Source organism: Pristis pectinata, chromosome 23, assembly GCF_009764475.1.
Source record: "Pristis pectinata isolate sPriPec2 chromosome 23, sPriPec2.1.pri, whole genome shotgun sequence".
NCBI classification, from domain to species: Eukaryota; Metazoa; Chordata; class Chondrichthyes; order Rhinopristiformes; family Pristidae; genus Pristis; species Pristis pectinata.
Window position 1 is genome coordinate 14,937,191 of NC_067427.1, and position 22,367 is coordinate 14,959,557.

Below are 22,367 nucleotides of genomic sequence, written 5' to 3' on the forward strand. Positions count from 1 at the left end.
AGGTCTTATTTCCAAAGGAAGTTTCGGATCCGCACCAACCCGCGAACACCGGCTTTCACAAGTGCATTGTTAATCCTTTGGTCCGTTTGCCCGTACAAGAGCAATCATGAAATATAAACGGCTTGCGAAATTACATTCTACATGATGTAAAAATATTTAAAGAAATGCTCGGTTGTTCTTTCTTCTAAATACGACCATATTTAGGAATAAGGAACCGTTGAGCGATGCTCTATCTCTGAAATTATTCACACTAGCCTGATTTTTATGCAGAACAACTCCGATCAAAAAACAGGAATTATTGGCATCAAATGTGAATAAATATACCAGCTTTACATACTGCTCTTCTCGTTAAAGGCATACATGTTATAATGATGGGGAAAGAAGTTAAAAACAGCCCCAACTCCTTTATCAGGTTAATGTCCAATCCCCTTCTCGTTACTGGCACGCAGAATTTATTGATGGGGGCTTTGGTCGGGTGCGGTATCCCTTGCTACATAATAGATCGGCTAGAAGTGACATAGAACGGGTTAGTCTAAAATGTACGATCGCTCTCTGCCTTCCACTGAAGTTGGTTTATTGATTATCTTCATGTTTCCATAACAAATATGTTAATCACCTTTTAACCATACGTTATATACACACCCATACATAATTTAATTAATGCTTGGGCATGGCCGTCGCTGGCAAGAGTTCATGCCTTGCCCATCTCCTGTTGCCGTGGACGGGTGTTTCGATGGAAACGAATGGTTTGTTCGACCACTTTAAAGAACAGTCAAGCCAAAAACAGGCAATTCAGTTATTATGGGACAGGATTTAGATGTAACCCAGCACTGGTCAGGACGGCATATTCCTCCCCCCCCCCCCCCCCCCCCCCCCCACCCCTTCCCCAAAAACAAAAGAGTATTAGAGAACTGGCTAAGACTCGGGGTCGTTTTTGTTTGGTTACTTTTCCTAATTTTACCTCTCACTTCCAGCTTATTTTCTTTTGCTTAATTTGAAAAAAAAACATCTGTTATTTTGCTATGGTGAGCTTGGTGTTTATAATGGTTGGTGCTGGTCCCGGGATTGCGAATCGGGCAGCAGAAATCCTGCACCAGACAGGTTTGTGTTGAAAGGCTGGTCCCTGACAGGTTGTCCGGATTCACTGGCAGCGGGGTGCGCCCCCCGTCGGTTGTGCGCGCACACATCACCCTCCCACCACAAAGCCCGCGGGGCCAAAATTCCTTCCTGTGAAAGTTACACACATCACTCAAGGAAGGGTGGTAAATGGTCCGGTTTATAGGCGAACCCGGCGGTTCTGAACTGCGCTTCTCTTCTTGCATAGAAAAGAGACAATTCTACCCTTTCGGTATTGAAATTGTTAACTGATGCCATTCCCGGCAACAGTAATAATCGGACTAACTCAAATGCAGTGGGGAGGGGATGTCACAGAGGACTGCGGCCAAGAAGGAAGATATTCGCCCACGGTTTACGGCCCTTCAGGTGCTCATTCGCGCGTGCCTTTAAACGTGTTGAGGACCTCGACCCCCAGCGCCCCTCTCTGCGGTGGGTTCAAGGCCCCCACCACTCGCTGAGGGAAATAATTTTCACCTGTTTTACTTTATTCCGTAATAAATATTGATATTAATATTAACGATACCATATAACCAGAGGATAGCTCATGAAATATCGATAAAAATATGGTTCTTCTTTTGACATTTATTTGATAAATTCGCCCATTTAAACGTGTTGTACTATTTCTTTCCGCTGTACTAATTTGGTGTTTACAAAAAGTACCTTGCAGGGGATTTTTTTTTCCCTCAGTGTATTCCGGATACGGCCTGCTGACATGCGCTGGATGCTGGAGGTGGGGACAGATAAATAACGCAGGTGCCCTTGGAAAGCATGGGAATGATCCGGGCTAGATCATCAATAATGCAGCAAGAAACTGGCGCCCGGTGAAATCCAATAATGTCACCGAGACTGAGAGTAAAGTGATAACGGCGAAATAAACAGAACTAATGGATAGTGACGACCAGAAACTGAGTTGGTTTCCCTAACGAGAGAGGAGGGCAAACTAGAAACACGGGTATACATGTCAGGTCCGAGCAATGTGCTCGAAATGTAAGAACACGAGTCACATTAAAACTGCAAAGTTGGGAATGAAAACGGTATTAATAATACACACACGCACGCACACACACACACGCACACACACATACACACACATATACACACACGCACACAGCACACGCACACATACGCACACACACATAGACACACACATATGCACACACATACACACACATACACATACACACACACAAACACACATACACACACACGCACACACACACACAAACACACACATACACATACACACACGCACACACACACATACGCACACACACACATACGCACACATACACACACGCACACACACATACGCACACACATACACACACACATATGCACACACATACACACACATACACATACACACACAAACACACATACACACAAAAACACACATACACACACGCACACACACACATACACACACAAACACACACACGCACACACACACACATACGCACACACACACACACGCACATCCACACACGAACATATACAGACAAGCACATGCACAGAGGCACACATAGAAACACACATACACAAACTCTCTCTCACACACACATCCCCACAGGAACGCATACACGCACACACTCACATACACGAACGTACACACACACACACACACACACACACGCACACACACACACACAATACATAACAAAAGCTATGAAGCAACAGGTCTTATACAGAATGCAAATATAAATTTTCTTGCACAAAGAGAAAGTAAAGCCAGAATGCACTGTGTCGGAAGGTATTTATATTTTACAGAGGACCACTGGATTTTAGACCATGCGTTCAGAAAGACTGCGTTTCCTTTTGGTTAGAGTGGAGGTCAGTGCACAAAGTGTTGAGAATGTTACCTGAACTCATAGAATACACTGGGAAGTGTTTGATGATGTTTCCGTGAACTGCTTTAACTAAATGTGAATTATTGTTACCCATGCGTTTACGAATACACTTCCACTGGTTTGACTTTGTTCGGTCCCCCCACCCCCGTTTGTGGTGAATGGACGCAGCCACTCGCGATCACTACTTCCAGACTTGGTTGTTTTCTGTCCGCTCGCCTCAGTAAAACGCGAGTAGAATCGATTTCAATCAATGCTACATTCTGTGTGAGATGGAGGGGCAAACACCATCATCCCCAAAACACAAAAGTGCTCACTGTTGAATCCCCGAATCATTGTTGCAAGAGACCAACCTTTCCATGACAGAATTGGCCCATTTCCTGAAATGTTGGCCGATTGGAATGAATGGCCGCGTTCAGTAAACAAAGGTTGTAACACCAGGACTGAAGTTTAAAGATTGCTGACGCGATCTTTCTGCGTTTCTCTCTGTCAGTTGGTTTTTAATATAAAACTGGGCACGTGATTCATCTGACAACAGTGGAATGTAACATCATTGTTTAAAGTATCTCTCTTCTTCCCATTAAACAAATAGTCGACTAGTGAAACCTTTCTACTTATAGCATGCCACTTAAAAATTTATATACTTGAATATTCCACATGCTGAACTTTTCACCATTGAAGAACTATTATTAATAAATATTTTTTCTTCCGAACATGTAGGTGCGGCTAAAAGAATCTCCTTGTTATTAGGGATATAAAGGGCTTGAGGATGGTTAGGATGGTGGGGAGTGGAGGGTGAGGGGAGGACGAGAAGTGAAGACGAGGCATATGTCAGCCCAAAAACATTCGCATGTCCTTAATCCGCTGTCTGTTTTAACGATTAATCCGAAGCATTACCGAGATAAGAACCAAGATTTAATGACAAAAGGAAAAAAAATCTCCACATACAAGATTGAGTCTCTCAATCTTCAATAATGTTAAATTAAAAAATCATATTGCAACGTTAATAACTAATTTGATATTTTCATTTCAAAAATACTTGTATAATTATACCCTCGGCAAAATCCCAGATATGGCCGATTAAAATAAAGCACCGTGTAGCCACTGTTTCTGTGTGGCTAGGGAAAAAGTAATTATCATAATAAATCCAGTCATAAATAGGAAGCCTCACCACAACGCTGAGTAAATAAAATCTAAAACAAAATCATTCGAACTGCGGTCGGGTGGGTGGTGTCTCACCAACTGCACATTTAAAATAAGACACTATTTAAAAATGTAAATTGTTGTCATGGAAATATCACCCAATTAGACAACTGGTTACGTATGACTTGCGTTCGAATACTGGATACACATCTGAATTGAAATACTTTTTAATGTAAATTCTGGTTATGACTGGCTCCTCGTATCGGAGAGTTCTCATAACACGGCGTCTAATACTGGGAAAACAAAATCCATCAACCTGTATGGTGAGGAACAGTGAGCTGTTCTCCAGGGTTACTGTTAGGAAGGCTTATTTGGCTGGGGTCGTTACAGGATGCAAAATCCCATGACTCTGCACAGGGTGATCCCATGCAGGACCCGATATCTCTGCACAGGGTGATCCCACGCAGGATCCGATGTCTCTGTGCAGGGTGATCTGAGAACCGGCTCTGATCGGCAGACCGCTGCCAGACAGGCCAGCAGTGCTTCCATGTCTGATTTCTCTTTTGCCGTGTTTAGTTCTTTATCTTGCGCTGTCTCCTATGCCAAATGCACTGACTCGAACTCGCCCTGAATTTCATGTGTCGATGTCTTCAGCAGGAAAGGCTGCACCTGTCCCCTTGGTAAAGCTCGCCCGTTTACACAAACCCAGAATGACTTGCCGGGCTGATGAGTTACTGCGTGAACAACCAGCAAGTTGGAACTGCGAACGGGGTTGGATACAGAGCTTGTATATCACGCATAAACACACAGAATCACCGATGTATACACTACACACACACGCACACACACAAATAAAACATGTACAATATTCTCTCATATACCCAGACACACACAAACACGTAACACAAGTATTCATCCTCATGTGCAAAACACACAGAAACTCGAACACAAACATGAAATGCACATATACAAACACGCATAGACACAGACACACAGACCCACAGGTATACATAGAGATACATACAAACAGACGTGAAAACAGACACTTAAGCACACCAAGACACTCATATATGGAAATACAAACACGGAGCCCGGACACTTACTCAAAAACAAACACCATACTGAAGATACGCGCGCGCGCGCACACACACACGCATCCAAGTATATGCCGAGACATCTACACACACAGCCACCTGCATTCATAAAACGATCCACAGGCACACAGACCACCAGTAACGCCGACCACTGAAGATTAAATGAAGGAAGGAAACAGTGTGATCCCAGGTCCACCAGAGTCCGTCCAGGTGGGAAGCTCCCGTGGGATGAGGGGATTGGGATAACTGTTTCCAGTTTCTGCGTCCCCACTCCCCCACTCAGACACCCGTCAACTCGAATCCCTTAATCGCTTAAATGTAAACAACTGGATAAATATAGACTCTTCTTCCACTTTTAAGGTAAATTACTTACATTTGTGTTTTGCGGTTTAAATATAATTTTTAGTTGAATGTTATGTCGTTTGTAGTTTAATTTATTTTACGTTTAAGTTTTCCAAACAACGTGCAACCTTTGAAGAGTTGAGAACGACGCACTCCCCGTGAAAGGGCAGAGGAAGTTGTCTACAGGGATGGAAAAAGGCGGGGAGGGGTGGATTTGGCGATTTAGCTGAGGAGTGGGTGACTGACCTGCCTGCGAATATTTTTTCTAACTCTTCAGTGCTACAATCTAGACCTACTCTTGAAGAGGATTATATACTAAAATCACACTATGGATATATGGACACATCGCTATTCTAATACCACAAACGTGTAACCATGTGCAACATAACATGTATGTGTAAAGTATATTGCTGTTTATAAATGTGTTACGTCAAATTAACTTTGTAAGCTTACATATTCAAATAATTTATACATGGTTCAGGAGGACTGAAGTATTTGTAGATGTGCTTGCTTGAGAACACTGACATTGTGCTATCATTGTTTCTTCCTTTATAGAGTTCACGTGAAGGTATAGCTAAATAATGTCAGGAAGCACGACGTGCTTGTATATTTGTAGTTCTGTTCCATAACGTTGGCTCTATTTCTTTCCATGTAAAACCAGACAATCTTACACAAAGTCTGCTGGTTGAGAGTCTCGTCCTGCAGGAGGGAAATGTCTCACTTTCTCTCTCATCTTCGTTCAACGAAACGAGAAATGCCCAATGCAGGTGTTTGGCGGGGAACGAGCGGAGCAGAAACCCCTGAGTTATCCAAACATAATTACAAAGGGGAAGCTGCAGGAAGTCATCTTACTGGATCTCGCCTTTATATGCGTGCGACTGAGAGAGAACGTACAGGATATGCCTAGTCCGGCAACACATGAGTACCTTTCCTATTTTTATGACCCACACTCTAATGCGAGCTTGATGTGTTTGGGTAATTATACACGAATTCTATGTTTTGTAGCACCGGTGCAATGAACAACCGATCCGCTATATCTGTATGTCAGATAATTAAGAGGCATCTTTGCATAACCTACGCCATGTTAGATTTAAGATGTGTTCGAATTAAATACATCAGTTGTCCCTCTTAAATGTATCGATCAAATAACAAAGTAATGCACAATGTAGGGAGTGTGAATGACAAGGAACACGTGGGGGCTGTGTAACCAACTCTCGTGGAGGGGAAAAAAAGAAATCACCTGCGGGATAATCCAACAGAAAGCTTCGGTTCGATTCGGCATCTCGTTAATGGTCCACACTCACCCTTCCTTTCTGTGTTGTGTTATCCTTCAGAATAATACAGGCATTCTCAGGCTGAAGGGTCCACTCAGAGACCCGATCTCGAAGCCTACTCACAGATTTTGACAATACATCTACTGACGGATCACACAGAGGCGCTCCCTTTAGGACCCGGTAAGATTCACTTGTTTGCAGGACGGGAGTGGAAACTCACAGCAGAATCCTCACCATTAAAGCCACACGAGCTTTCATATTCATAAACAAGACCCGCGCTTTATTACATAAAAATAAAATCCTATTGCATTTTCCAAAGGTAAATTAGGTGTTAAAAACTTAAGGATCTGCTGTTTATATTGGAAAATGCCGGCGCTCAAAAAAATCTTAAGTAACACTCTGATAAATTTTATTGACACTGATCTTTAAAGCCAAGCGGTGCCTTGGGAAATCAAACGCAGCACTACTGATGTATCTTCTGATGAATTCAAAATCAATGGCCCATTTGTTTGCCCTCTCAGAGTATATCAAACACACTTTGGTGAAAGGTGTACCGTGCTTCAATGATTATTTCCAACTTTGTGAAGCTCTGATAAATATTTTTACGCCCTATTGATCGCTCGCATAAAAGGTAGTCGCGATTGGGATAAAACTTGGCGTGAGGGTGATGCCTTGAGCCAGGGCCACAAAGGACGGAGGGGAAGGCACACGCCCGATCCGCCGGGCTTCGGCCATGAAGGGAGAAGGAGGGAGGGAGGAAGGGAGAAAAGCGCATAAAGTTGGAATGGTGTGTGCTTAGAAACTGGAAATCCAACATCTAAGTGCCTTCTAGGGGTTAATGTCAACCCCCCCCCCCCCCGCCCACCCGCAGGCGCACGCACTCACTCTCTCTCTCTCTCTCTCTCTCTCTCTCTCTCTCTCTCACACACACACACACACACACACACACACACACACACACACACACACAATTCCGCAACTTGTGAATACAAGTTGTGAGGCCGGCGGAACTGTGTTATAAATGTCATGGAAACGCAAAACAAAAGGCTGCAGACAATGGAAATCTGAAATTAAAAAAAAACAGAAATTCTGAAAACACTCAAAAGGCCAGGCAGCATCTATGGAGAGAAAAAACACCATCAGAACCTTTGATGAAATGTCATCGGCTGTAACGTTAACTCTTTCTCTACTGCTGCTTGACCTGCTGAATATCTCCAGCGTTTTCTGCTTTCATTTCCGTGTTATAACAAGATAGGAAATCGACAATCAGGCGAGTTCATTTAACATAAAATTTGACTTTGAGCTTTTGTAGTTCGTTTCATACGGAAAGCAAGCTACAAATTCCAGAATGCAGCAATTCCCAAATAAAATAATTTCTTTTTGTCGAGGCCCCAAGCTACATAAACGCATTAGAACTCTCACTTGTTTTTTTTAACTTTATAACATACGATACATCTTCAACCCGCCCACAACAGGAGAACGAAAACCTGATGAGCGCACTGTTTTAATGACAACGAGCGCGTATTGTTCCTCGGCGCAGTTTGAATCCAACACAGCTCCGGCAGCTGATGAAGCCCCCACTGTAGATCCTAATGTTGGCTTAGACTGCCAAGTGTAGGAATTACCACAATATTGTCCTGTGATGCCTGTCCGTACACACTGACACTACACAATCTGCTGGTTGGGGATTTTCTAAATAACAGAGTCCCCTCTCAGTGCACTCGGTGTACCAGTAGCAGATTCCTCGAGTAAGCAAAACTGGCGACTAAGTAATAATGAAGGAACGGTGAAGGAGGCGCAATGTGAAAATAAAAGCTACAGGGGACACGGGGGGAAATTATAGACCCAGTGAAGTCGGCGGCCTGGGCTATCCGTAAACAGTGCTCAAATATTGCTGGGATTCACATATTAACCGCTGCCCTTTACTGTAGGCGGTACATTCACGGTTTCGTGTGTCCCCGCTTAAGATGTTCTTGTTGGATTTCTTATCGAGCATTTCCTGAAAATAACCGATATTGTTTCTCCTTAATTTGAGCACAACATTGGAAACTAATTAACCGCCCCCCCCCCCAAAAAAAATCATCATATTCCTCGGACAAGGGTGGTGTTGATAGTTGGTACAAGTCGGGATAGAATTTCAGAAAACACGCGCAGCCTTCGCAGCTCTGAAACGCTAACTGCCCCTCTGCCCACCCTACACACTCCACAGAGGCTTGTAGAGATGGGGTACAAATGGGTGCGGTGGGCTACAGTGTCTCTGAGAGCTTGGAAACTCCTGGCGACAAGAAAACACAAGCTGATATCGTCGACATTGATACTTTCGGGAAAACGCACCTGACGCGGGGGCTGAAATATCCCGCATCACCGACATACGCTTTGGGTTTGGAGGGACCGGGGCAAATGTGCGGGGGGTGGGGGGGGCAGAAAACTGGTCGTTTCTTGCTGTTGGGGGTTACAGAAAACTATTCCTGTCTCTCCCAATGCCGAACAATGAATGATGTCCCTGTATTGACAGCCAGACCAGACACGCGCTCTACATCTGTTGATAGAATTTCCTAACAATGAGCCTCATTACATATTCATAACGTGTGTTGCTTACCAGCGAACAGAAGGGTGGTTAAAGTTACAATTTATCTTTTTAAAACGAAATGAAGTTAATACACTCCACTTCCTTTGCATTGCTTACAGACCTCAAGAATGTCGCACGAAAACAGTATCAATTCGTGCGAAATATCTTTTATATTAAACACCGCCTTGCACGAAGAAACTAGCATCGTTACATATTCATTGTGAGTATTAGTTGGGACGGCAGAAGGCTTTAATTTTGCTTGTTCGATCACAATGGGATTCGGACACAGCATACAAGACTGTCAAACTCTTGCAAATGCATTTTAAAATGCCTTCTTATTCTCTTTTGGAAGCCCCCTCTTTTCGTACTGACTTGAATATCGAGGCATGTTTTGCTATTTTATCCTGGGGCAGATAGCACCGCTGGCTCAAACGAAGCAACCGCCGACTAAGCTGTGGCGTTGAGTAAGGATGCGCTGGTGTGGGTGAATGTGAGGAACTTCAATGTGTGTGTGTGTGTGTGTGTGTGTGTGTGTGTGTGTGTGTGTGTGTGTGTGTGTGTGTGTGTGCGTGCGCGCGCGGAGTGGTGGCTAACAGGCGTAAAATGAACCCCTTTCCCCTTTATTTAACGGGCAGAGTCGTATAATTCACCTAGCTCTGAAATGCACATTTTAATGTCAAGGAACTCGGACTAAACTCTCATTTGGAGATCTCTTACCTGCACTGCCATTTAACCGTGGGCGATCTGTCGATTTGGTGCAGCTTGTGGATCCGGGGTGTTCCAGCAGCATTTTATTTCGAGTTCCGACGGAAATTTTCTTCATAAATAATACTTTAAGTATATAACGGGGAGAAGACAAATTGGAGTGTGTAATCCCTCCAGGATAACCGCGGCAGGGAGTCGCAGCCGAAGCTACTGGTGTCTGTGAGAGGACGAATGTGAATTCCAGTAATCAGCTGACCCTCAAGTCGCCTCTGGGAGGTTCACTCTTTAGCATAACAAATGCCGCTGCAAATTGTGCTGTGCTCGGACTGGCATAAAGGAGGCTGGTCTCAGTGACGGGTGTGTTCACCCCGTGTCGCCAACTACATGGCTATCCACGTGTCGCTGGTTTTTTTCACAATGGAACGGTGCAGAGAGACAGCCTCCTCTCACGTTGCTTTTATTCAAGCACAATGCCACTTCTTTCATGTTTTTTTTACATCAATAGGTTGGAGACTATAATCTTAAAAAAATATGTAAATTACATTTTTATCCTTGGATGTTGGTCCTTACGAACTATCTGGATTCGTGTAATAACCATACCCTCATTGCAATGAATGCGTATAGACATTTACACGCATAACTATGCACATAAACATGCACAGAGAGACATATAAATCGACATGTACGCACACACCACACACACACAGATACAGTACTTAAATAGCTCGTTTCCAACTAATACAGTTAACCAACCTCCATTCAAATAACGACCTGAGCATTTAAACAGCAGTCTTCCTGTGGAAATGCTGCGGCGGAGAGAGAACCATTTTTCTTCACAAAACGCTTTTATTTTATCAAGGGCAATAACTTGAGTTTATAAAATGCCCGTAACGGAAGAAAACCTCAGTGCTTAACCGAAGGGTGACTTTGTCAATGATAATTCGGTGCTGGTGCCGAGAATTTCGTAGAATTTATTTTTAGAATAAGATTTTCAACGGTTCAACTGTCCGAAAGACTGTAGGTTCTGCCATCATTTTAATGCAGAGATTTAAATAAAACTCCAGGTAAATTTCAACTTCCAAATAGAGATTAGATAAGTATCTGAGATGTCAGGATTGCAGGTCAGTGAACTGAACACCAAGGGCTCCCGAAACACACAGGTGGCCAGTCAGTAGCTGGGCAGATGAAGAATAATTGAGTTCGGGCCTTTCCACTGAGCGGCCGGTAGCAGGTGCCGCCCCTCAACGTGTGTACGACAAACTTTTTGTTTAGACATAGATGTGTAACCCAGGTTCTGCTTAGGGTAAAACTTGTGGTGTTCGCTGCTGATACACTGTCAGGTCTCCTGCTTTTAAATACCCCATTCTCTTCGGCTGCGAATAATGGAAATCTGAACTAACTCATGAAAAGCTCGCCATAACAACTAAGATTTGTTTTGGTCTAACCCCACCTTTCTCCACTACTGGAGAAATAGAGAATAAGACGCACAATCTTAAAATTCGAGCCAAACCATCCAGGAGCGAAATCAGGGAGCTCGATCATAGTGTAGATGTAGAACTGGCTCCTCAATGGGGTATGGAGCTTTTCTCTAGGAGAGGCGCAATTCAGCGTCCAACGCTGAAATGGGGACATGCTGGTTACATACAGCATCAGTGCTGTGGGACGAACGGAGTGGCGCTCCGGAGCAGTCGTGATGTGGGACGGGGGAGAGGCCAGAGGCCAGCATGACCAATTCCTCTTTCTGCTGTTGCTAATCATCCCACTGCCTTCGAAATATTTAAACCCCAAGAGTATTCTTAAGTTAGTGGCTACTTCCGTTAAAATGCGAACTGCTATGGAAGACAACCAAATGCCCCGACTTTAAATGTTATTTTTTCTCTATATTTGTGAAGAAGAGATTTTATCTTTGAACCAATCGACACATCTTCGAGGTACTGACTTCTGTTTTTTGCGGTAATGTCAGTGAACACAACGTCAGTCTTTCTAGTGGTCAATCATTTCACTTCATTGCATACAAGTATTAACACAAACAGTTGACATTAAGGTAAAAGTAAGATTTGCGGATTAACTGGTTAAAGGTAGCATTGCAATGGGGTTCAAAGGTGGTTGGAATAGTGCTGCAGATATTACAGGATGTGGGTGGTTTGTGACACATCATTCGCACACAAAGCTCGTGTGTTTAACGTGCACTGGGGCAGCCAAACGTTATCCGGAGCACTAACCTCCCACCACATGAAGGGAAGTATACCAAAATCAATATGACTTATTATCAATTTTCCGTGCAGATGAGTGCGGGAAAGCGACCCTGAACGTTATGGAATGTTCCAGAACAGAATGTTCCAGACAAAAAAAGGAGGTAAGTTTTTAACCTGTGATTTGTTTTAAATTGGCCGAACTGGGGACGCTTTACAATGGCGATTCATGTCCTAAATCACACCCTGAGCAGCCGCCTTGGATCTCAGTTTAATTGGGAGAGGTGTGTGACATTCTGCCTTGGTGGATTTTTGGAGGAAAATAATGTGCGCATGAGACAATGTCTAACCCTACAGTAAAGCGAAGCAAAACAGAAACAACTTGCAGATGCTGGAAATCTGAAATAAGAAGAGGAAGTTCAGGTCAGCAGCCAGGCAGCAGCTGCGGAGAGGAAGAGTTTACTTGTTATATGGATGAGTTTTCATCAAAGTTCGAATAAGTTAGAAATCAGACACGTTTTAAGTTGTAGAGCGGGGATATGGACGGAGGGGACAAAGGGAATATCTGTGATAGGAGGGAGACAACGAGGGACAGAATAACACAAGAGTTGCCGATGCTGGCGGACAGAGGCTGTGACAGCATGTTAATCACTACTGATCCAGAGGAGGTGTAAGCAAGAGATAAATGAGAGCAGAGGAAAGCGAAACAATGCTGAAACTGTAAAACGCAGTCGCATCTGAAATAGAGGAGACTGCTGGGGACCTGCAGTATTATCTCCAATGTCCTCTCTCCATAGATGCTGACTATCTATGGAGAGAGGACATTGGAGTTAATATTGCAGGTCAATGCAACACACACAGAAGGTGCTGGAGGAACTCAGCAGGTCAGGCAGCATCTATGGAGAGAAATAAACAGTCAACGTTTCGGGTCGAGACCCTTCATCAGGACTGGCTGTCAATGATCACAGTGACATTTACAGGTCGATGATCTTTCAGTGGATGAACATCATTGACCTGAAATGTTAAACCCGGTTGTTTCTCCACAGAAGCAGCCTGACCTGCTGAGTGTTTCCAGCATCTTCTGTTGAAATTTCAGATTTCCGGCATCTGACAATTTTTTTTAAACTTTTCACTCTGGATATCTGGAAGTTGTGAATTCAATGTTGAGTCCTGGCGGCTGTAACATGATCTGTGACAAGATCTCGAGGCTTCTTTGGAATAATGTAGAGATAGAGCAGCCACAACAGGAGTGGGGCGGAGAATTACAGTTACAGGAAACTGGGGATTCAGTTACCTTTGCTAACAAGAGGCATCATTCACCCATTCTGCATTTGTTTCTCCTATAGAGAGGGGAGCACATTGTGAAGAGCAAGTGCAGTAAAACTAAACCGGAAGAAGTATAAGGGAATCACTCCTTCAGCTGAAAAGAGTGTTTGGATCCCTCGATGGGAAGGGAAATGGTAAAACAAAACAGCCATTGCATCTTCCTTGGCTGCACAGGAAGGTGCCATGAGAAGGGGAGTGGCTATCCCCCCCCCCCCACCCCACCACCCCCCCCCCCCACCCCGGAATGCTCAAGGGAATGTGTCTTGTGGTGGCATCCCATTGAAATGACAGAGTGTGATTGGTTGAAAGTGGAGGCTGGTGCGGTGGAAGTGAGGATAAGGGAAGCCCTGTCCTGGTTTTGGTGGGAAGGGAATGGGTGAGAGCAGAATTTTCATAAATTGGAGGGTGGTTGAGAGCCTCTTGGAGGGGAAACCAAGACTGAGGACAAAGGAAAACAGCTCAGAAACATTGATGTGAAAGGAGTTAGAAGAACAGATATGAAGGAGCTCAAGAAACTGGGAGAATGGAATGGAGTCCTGGAGATGTCAGAGAGCCAAGGTTCTGGAGCCAAGCAGGGAGCAGTCTACACCAGCTCTGCTCTTGTGCGATGAGACCGGATTATTGTGAAGGCACTCCACAAAGAGTGCATTTTCCATCCGGTCTGAGGGAGAGTATCAGTCCAGGACTAATATTTTAAAATTAAACAAGGTCATTTCTGAGGTCAGGAAATCAGATAGATCTAAAGTTAACTGGCAAATTTGGGTGAAGGATGATCAGTCCCAATTCAGTTTCTAGATATTTAAGGGAACTGTTTGGAATGCCATAATAAACACATTCCAATGAGAAAGGGAAAAAATCCAAAGGGAGAATCCAGCATCCGTGCTTAACTGAAAACATTAAAGAGAGTATCAAACTTACAAAAAAAAACATATAATTGTACAAAGACAGGTGGTATGTCAGAAAACTGGACCTAATATACAAAACAGCAAATAAGGGCTGTAAGATTAATAAGGAAGCAAAGATAAGGAATGATTGGAGAATGAGAGAAAAGTAGTCAGAAGTGTAAAAACAGGTAGTAAGCGTTCCTACAGTTCTTACTAAAAAGTAAGGAGTTAACAACATGAGTGTGGTTCTAAAGAGGAATTAATCATGATAAATAAGAAGATGGCAAGTGAATTAAACTGGTATTAAATGTAGCTTCTTTATTCAAAATAGGAAGGGAGGCAGAAAGCAGGAAACTACAGGCAATTTGGATTAACATATGTCATAGGGTAAACATTAGGAGCTATTATATTATATTATATTATGTTATGTTATATTATATTATAGCAGGTCATTCGGGGGAAAAAACCAAGGTGAACAGGCAAAGTCAACGTGGCTGTCTGAAGAGGAAATAACATTTGACCAATTTATTGGAGTCCTTCGATAAAGTAACGTGCTGTAGACAACAAAGGATCCAATGGATAAATTGGTTTATTATTGTCACATGTACCAAGGTACAGTGAAAAGCATTGGTGTGTGTGCCATCCAGACAGATCATTCCATACATAAGTACATTGAAGTAGTACAAAAGGAAACAAAAAACGGAATGCAGAATATAATGTCACAGAGAAAGTGTGGTGCAGGCGGATACGAGAAGTGCAAAGACCGTGATGAGATAGATTGAGAAATCAAAAGACACACAAGATGGCTATTCAGCCAATCAGCTCCTAGTGAGCAATCCCAGACCCCCTTCCTTATTTCCCTGTCCCGCTGCTATTGATTCTATTTCACACATGCCCATTAACTGCCGTTAGATTCTTTTTGCCATTAACCTACACTAAGGGGTAATTGGCCATTTAATCTGCCAGCGTGTCTTTTGGATCTGGGGAGAAATTAGAGCACTCTGGAGCTGTGAGTCAGCAGCACTAACTGCTGTACCATCATGCTTCTGTTCTTAATTTTTTTCTGCCAAAATGCATAATTTCATAATGTCACACATTATGTTCCGTTTGCCAGACTTTGCCCACGACCATAACCTATCTATGGGCCGCTGTTGTCCATTATATTTTCTTCACAACTTACTTTCCTCTCGATCTTTGTGTTACAAGTTCACTTATCAATCATACCCTTGGTGCCAAATGATTTATATAAGTTGTAAAGACCTGAATCCCCAGTACTGATCCTGGTGGATTCACAACAAGGTGCATGGAATGTGGAGACTGGTGAGTGTCAACCAGAAAAAGACCCCTTTTTGCCAACCTTCTGCTTTCCGTTAGCCAGCAAATCTTCTATCTAGTAATTATATTTTCACACACAGAGACACACAGACTGTGAGATTCTATTTCCTTATCTGAAAATCTAAATATGATATAATTAGTGCTGCTGGCTTACAGCTTTAGGGACACCCAGATTGGATCTTGAACTTGGTTGCTATCTGTGTGGAGTTTGCATGTTCTCTCCATGACTCTGTGAGTTTCCTCATGGCAGCTCAGCATGCGATGCAGAACATGCATCTCCTGCCCTTCTACCGTTTTCCTTTCCACCATTCAGAGATTCAAACACATTTTTCAAGTGAGGCAACTTCTTCCAATTTTGAATACTGCATTCCATGCTCAAATGTGGTCCCTTCTATATTGAATAAACCAAACACAGATTGAGTGACCACTTTGCAGATCATCTCTGTTCAGTCAGCAAGGATGACCCTGTGCTTCCAGTTCCTGTTATCTTGGTCTCGCTGTCTTTGCCACCTTACACTGTTCCAACACAACCCAACCTGAGTCTGGCTAAGCGTGTCACAGCCCTCAGGACTCAGCACCGAGGGCTGTGGCATGTTTACTGACATATTTCAAATGTCCCATCTTTCTAGTTTGCATCAGAACTTGCCAGTTCTTATGAAATGTCATCAACCTCTAACATTCCCTCCTATTTTTCTCTCTCCGCAGATGCTGCCCGACCTGCTGTGCATTTCCAGCATTCTCCGTTAGTTCCGATTTCCAGCAGCTGTAATGTTCTGTATCTCACGGTTCAAACATCCACTCCCCAACACCCCCGTTCTCATCCACCTCTTTCTATTCACACTTCCTCCCGACGGATCGGCTGCTCTCTCAGCCAGCACCACCACCACTTGCGCCATCCAGTCTCCCTTGGCCTCCACCTATGGTGGACATTCCCTTTGCTCACGCCACTTTACCCATTCTTTGCAACTTTAATTATGCTTGACTTCCAACTTTTCCAGGTTCGAAAAAAAAACTGTTTTTCTCTCCACAGCTTCACGGTCTGCCGTGTACTCCCAGTATTTTCTGTTTTATTTTTTAAAAAAAACAGCAGTGGAACTAATCCGTTAATCGGGACCGGGTCAGTCACTTCAAGGGTTAGCAAGCATGAAGACAGATTTCAGGAATTGTTAATTGCAGTGCTCCTTAAAATTCCATTTGATTCTAGCTAGGCTGTGAAGTAACAATCATTTAGGACCACCAGCAACAAAAAAAACATTACCGACGAAAGTACTGTAACTTCGAGTGATGGTGAAATGCCCCTGACAATAATTAACACGTATTACCACAAAGGGAAACGTTTTGGAAACAAGTCGTGTGATCACGATCACTTTTCAGTCATCAGGATCTCACTCATTCTTGAAATACGGGAAGAGTCGATGCGGCGAGTTCTTATGATGAGGTCCCTTATTCTGGACATTTTTCACTTGATTTACTTTCGAGTAATCGTACTGATTTATATTGAAAAGAATTCATAGCCTAGACTAAGCAGCTGGAATTCAAAATATATTTTTCAAAGCGGAACGCTTGAGGAATCCAGAAATCTATTTGTTACACGAACTAGAGATTACAATCACTGACTTCTCACTGACGGGGCTGGGATCAAGTATTGACAAATTCATCTGCGCAGCCAATAGACTCACTGTAATAGCAACCGGCCAGTCAGACAACTGGGGTTATACCCCCGGTGCCCAGTTTCCTATATTTTCTTAGATGATTATTACGGATCTGCAGAATTATTAGCAAGCACCTAAACCCTACACTGAGATTGTTGATCAAAATTATCGGGTATGTTTAACGAACCCGAAAGTGGGTATTGGAGGTGCTGTGGGTTCTTCGGGCTACTTGGGTGGCAGTTGCTCAGGTAAAATCGGACAAGGTCGGTCCTCGACAAAAACAAGGAAGAAGACGAGTCAAAGGCCATCGTTACAATCTAACTACGGGCCAGTGAAATATACTTAGAAAGAACGGTTTATAGAGATAGAAATATTGCCGGCAAGTGCAATTACGTGGCTCTTTAGGGCGTGGGTACAGCATGTCGACATCCTTTAATGTACCGTGTCCAATGCACCACGGTCTTTGTGCATTTCAGGGGTCAAGTCACATAAGACATTGAAACGCTGGGAGAAGGACGTTTTCTCTCTTTGGGTTAAATCTAACCTGTTTAGTTTGCCACATTCCTTTTATTTGTCAATGAAGCATCGAATAATTATCCTTTAAATATTTCTTTGTCAATAATAACCTCCCAGTTTTCAATAGTTGGACCTGGAGACTTGGAATTCCTGTTTAACCCCATCCAAAGTTGCGGAAATTATGAATTGTTCAACGAAATACATACTAACTCAGCCCCAAAGTCCCTTCAAAGCGACATCAAATTTCAGGTTAAGAGCTCAGGTCGGCTCACGTGTCTAATTGCAAAGGGTTGCCTTTGATAATCACGCTTGTTACAGCGAGTGTGTTCTCAGGTTTAATCCGTTTACCAGACACTGTGAGAAGATTATAGTTAGTAGACAGAGCAGAAACTCCGTTTGATGGCAGAGGAGGCACATATGTCTGGGTCCTTTCACACAGTAAAACACTGGAAGTGAGAAACAGTACGCTGTGTCCTAGTATCATACTTGTTACATCGGTTGCTGGTCTCTTCCCGTCAAACTAGGAGGCCTGTAGGTATTTCAATTGTAGGATTTTGATATTTATAATTTGAATCGAACAGTTTGTTATAAATCATTTCCCTTTAGCCTGGGCACACCACATTACAGCTAAATGTAATTGCATCGTGCGCCCTTTCCCGCTGATTCCGGCGCTGCTGCCATTTAGACTCAGGTTGATGTTATTTGCCCGCAGTACCCTGCCCCTAACACACTGGAAGAAACAGGCAGGAGGGATCCAGAAGCCAACAGCACGATTCAACCACGTGCGCTTTGTGGGGCACTGTGATAAAGAGATGGGCGAGGCGCTTAAAGGCCTGGCTGCGGTGGGAGAGCGGGCCTTTGGTCGGCCGACACATCTGACTTCATGGACTTCGCTTTCCCCGCTCACTGGCCGGCAGACGCGTCCACTTTATACCCAGCGTCTGAACGTGAATACGCCACGCGTCCCCGTTATCGCTCAAATAACTGTTAAACGTATTGCATTTGTTAAACTGTACGTTTGTGAATGTGTTTATCAACGGTGTATGAGTGTATGTGAATAAGGTGTGCATGGAAGTGTGAGTGTGCTAGTGAGGTGTGTATGCTTAATATGAGGCTGTGACTGAAGGTGAAAATGAGTGTATGTGAATCACTGTGGAAGTGTGCATGAGTGAGTGTGAGCAGCAATTAGTGCACATGTGACTGAGTATACGTCAGTGAGGAGTGTGAGTGAGTGTAAATAAGTGTACATATATTGGGTGTATTGGCATCTGTGTGTGTGTATGTCAATGGGTGTGTGCTTGCATTTTAGTGTGTGTATAGTGTATGTGCGTTCTTAGATCTTTCTGCATGTTATGCATGGAGGAGGAGATGGGGATGTTGAAAGTCACTTCTTGGCTTTTCCTCCCTTCAAGTCGTAATCAAGCCACATTAGGAACTCATAAATCAGGATGTAAAAAGTAGAAGCTGGAAGAGGCCATTCAATAAGATTGTGGAAGATAATTTCCTGTACTACCATATATCCCTTGATTCCCTTACTACCCAAAAATCTATCAATCTCTGTCTTGAAATGGTCCTCCATCATTGTCTTGGATAGAGATTTTCAATGATTCACTATCCTGAGGGTGAAAAAAATTTCTTCTCATTTCTGTCCTGAATGACTGACCTCTGGTTTTAGACACCTCAGCCAAGGGAAATATCATGCATGGTGCCCAGTTCCATTGGAATTTCGTATATTTTCAATGGAAAACAATGAAACAAAGATGGCCAAAAAAAAATAGATGGGGTTAATCCCTTTTATGAGACCTTGTTCCATTGTCTTGCAGGTTATGACTCTTCAAATAGTCATCCAGGTAAATTTTTTTAATGAACTTCTGCCTCTCTAATCCCTGCTACTCACTGAGTGAAAAATTCCCCCAGGATCTTTCTACTCATCAATTTAAGTCTATGCTCCTTAGCTATTTTCCCCTCTACTATGAGATATAGGTCATTCCTGTTTATTCTGCTTAAGCCTTGCATAATTTTATACATCTTAATTACAATCTCTCCTCAGTCTTTCCATTTTAAAGAAAACAACCCAGTCTGTACAGTTTCTCTTCATAACTATAATTCTCCACCCCTTGGAACATCCTTGTTAATATTGTCTGCACCCTCTCTAGTTTAGACTTCCAAGCAAAGTACGGCGTGGAGAGATCACCGTATCAAATTGGCATTAGACCAAGCACATGGTTAAAAAGGACTTATTTCATTGAATTGAGATAAACTCCACAGTAAATTGTTTAATATGAAAATGTAATGGGAGGAAGGGGAAGCCTCACCACTAAGCCTAGGAAAGGGAAGGCTGATGACATGGACTGTATTCCTGCCAAAATTCCTAAAGCCGCACAAGGAGCAATGCTCTTGAAAGCAGTGGCCTAAATCACTAATTGGTTGAGGAACTGATCTTGCTTTTAGGCTGTATGTGTGATCATTTTATAGCTGAGTTAGCAAGTTCAAGTTTCTGGTTGGTCACACTCATCGTCCCACCGTGACTTTAGAGGAGCTCTGCGCTCTTGTGCATTAGTTACTCCGTTCACATACCATTGACTACTTGGCTTCAGCCTCAGGTTCTGCAATTCCCTCCCCAAATCTTTCCAGTCTCTCTCTCCATTTAAGATTCTGCTTAAAACCTACGAATTCAGAAAATGTTTAGTCATGTGTTCCCTTTCTTTCTTTGTTTCAGTGCCATCTTAATACAATTCTGAAAATTTTGGGAAGTTTCACTCCCTTAATGGTGGTGTATGGAAGCAAATTTTGTTGTTATTCACATGTGTCTGTCTGAAAATGTTTGAACCATTTCAGATAACCAGCTAATCATAAATAATCCACTTTCAGTCTGTCTGCTGCAAATCAGATTCTTCCGAACAGTTAGAGAATCTTTCAGGCTGCTCAAAGGAGCAATGGTCAATACTGTCAGCATATTTCCACATGCCTTTCCAGTAGGTAACATCTTGCCATAGAACTACATGAAAGAGAAAGTGCAAAGTTAACTTCATGTTGCATCAGAGGCAGAAAAAAAAAAGAGAAAATAATTGCCTTCTCGAGTACAAATCTCTCAAGCTTCAAACTCATTACTCCACCATTTAAAGAAAATACTTAAGGATGTGGGTTCCGCTGGCAAGGCCACCAATCCCTAATAGCCCTTGAGAAAGAAGAAGTAGCTACCTTCTTGAACTGCCAAGGTCCTTCTCACAGCACTGTTAGGTAGGGAGTTTCAAAAATAAGGAAAGGGAATCTATATCCAAGTTATGAACCTGCAGGTTATGGTGTTGACCTGAGCCTACTGCCCTTGTTCACCTTGTGGAAGAGGTTGAGGATTTAGGAGGCATTGTCAAACTAGCTGAAACAGATAACAAGAGACCTCAGGGTATTTAAGGTTTACCATACACAAGTTGCAGTTTCACCCAGGCACACCATTCTGCACTTCTTATTGATACCTGACTCACTAACAGTTGGGCCATGAGGTTATGTTGGAGTACAATTCTGCTGCAGCTTATGACCCACAGCAACACATGGATACTCAGCTTTGTGCTGCCAGATGTGTCCCAAATCTATGCCATTTGGCACAAGGGTAGTGCTACAAAACAGTGGTCATGTCCTCAGCCTGCCTCCACAAGGATATGCAATGGCGACTCAGTAATACTATCAAGAACATCGCACAAGGTTGGTTAGATGTATTCCCTTTTGGTTTACTCAACATACAAATTCAAACGGTTAACCCCTGAGACATTCAGCAGTGGTGCCACTGATTCACTGTTAGTGGAGGGCATCAAATCCCAGTCTACAGTTTATGTCCTTCCTAATCTCAGTGCTTCTTTCAAGAATTATACAGGTGGGTTTACTGCTTCATTGGATGATTGGTTGTTATCAGAAGTTTCCTTTGTCCATGTTGCATAGGGTTTGTAATCACCGTTGAAAATTCCCAGGGCTGCTTCCTCCTGCTTGAACACTACAGTCTGTCACTTCTGCTGGGTCTGTCTGGCATAATGAACTCAGGAGTTGTAATGGAGGAGTCTGGGACATCAGCTATGTTAGGCTGTAGCTTGACTAGTATGTGGGGCAAGTCTCCTAGTTAGATGGCTGTTCCCAGACACTCATGTTGAGAAATTGCCTTGTCAGAATCCAGTTATCATTAGAGTCTTATTAGTGCATTTTCATAAATGACAAAATGCTTCCTGGAAAAGCTATAGTTTCTATACTTAGAAATAGAAGCATCTAATGTATAAAATTAGGGTTCAAACATGAAATTTTGGCGTTTCACAAAAGCTTTAAATCAGTTCAATTTTGTATCCATCTTTTATTGCTTTTATAAGATCTTCATTTGGACTCATCTCTTCCA

At 43.1% G+C, this 22,367-nt stretch overlaps 1 protein-coding gene across 1 annotated transcript in view; it reads right to left on the minus strand.

The window, feature by feature from the left end:
- The window catches only part of LOC127582289 (LIM/homeobox protein Lhx3-like), a 57,234-nt gene extending 50,612 nt beyond the window's left edge, over nucleotides 1–6,622 (minus strand). Inside the window, 3 exon segments of the mRNA XM_052037467.1 lie at nucleotides 1,829–1,962; nucleotides 4,720–4,863; nucleotides 6,618–6,622. Of these exon segments, the coding sequence (XP_051893427.1) occupies nucleotides 1,829–1,962; nucleotides 4,720–4,863; nucleotides 6,618–6,622 (283 nt within the window).
- Between the last annotated feature and the right edge of the window lie 15,745 nt (nucleotides 6,623–22,367).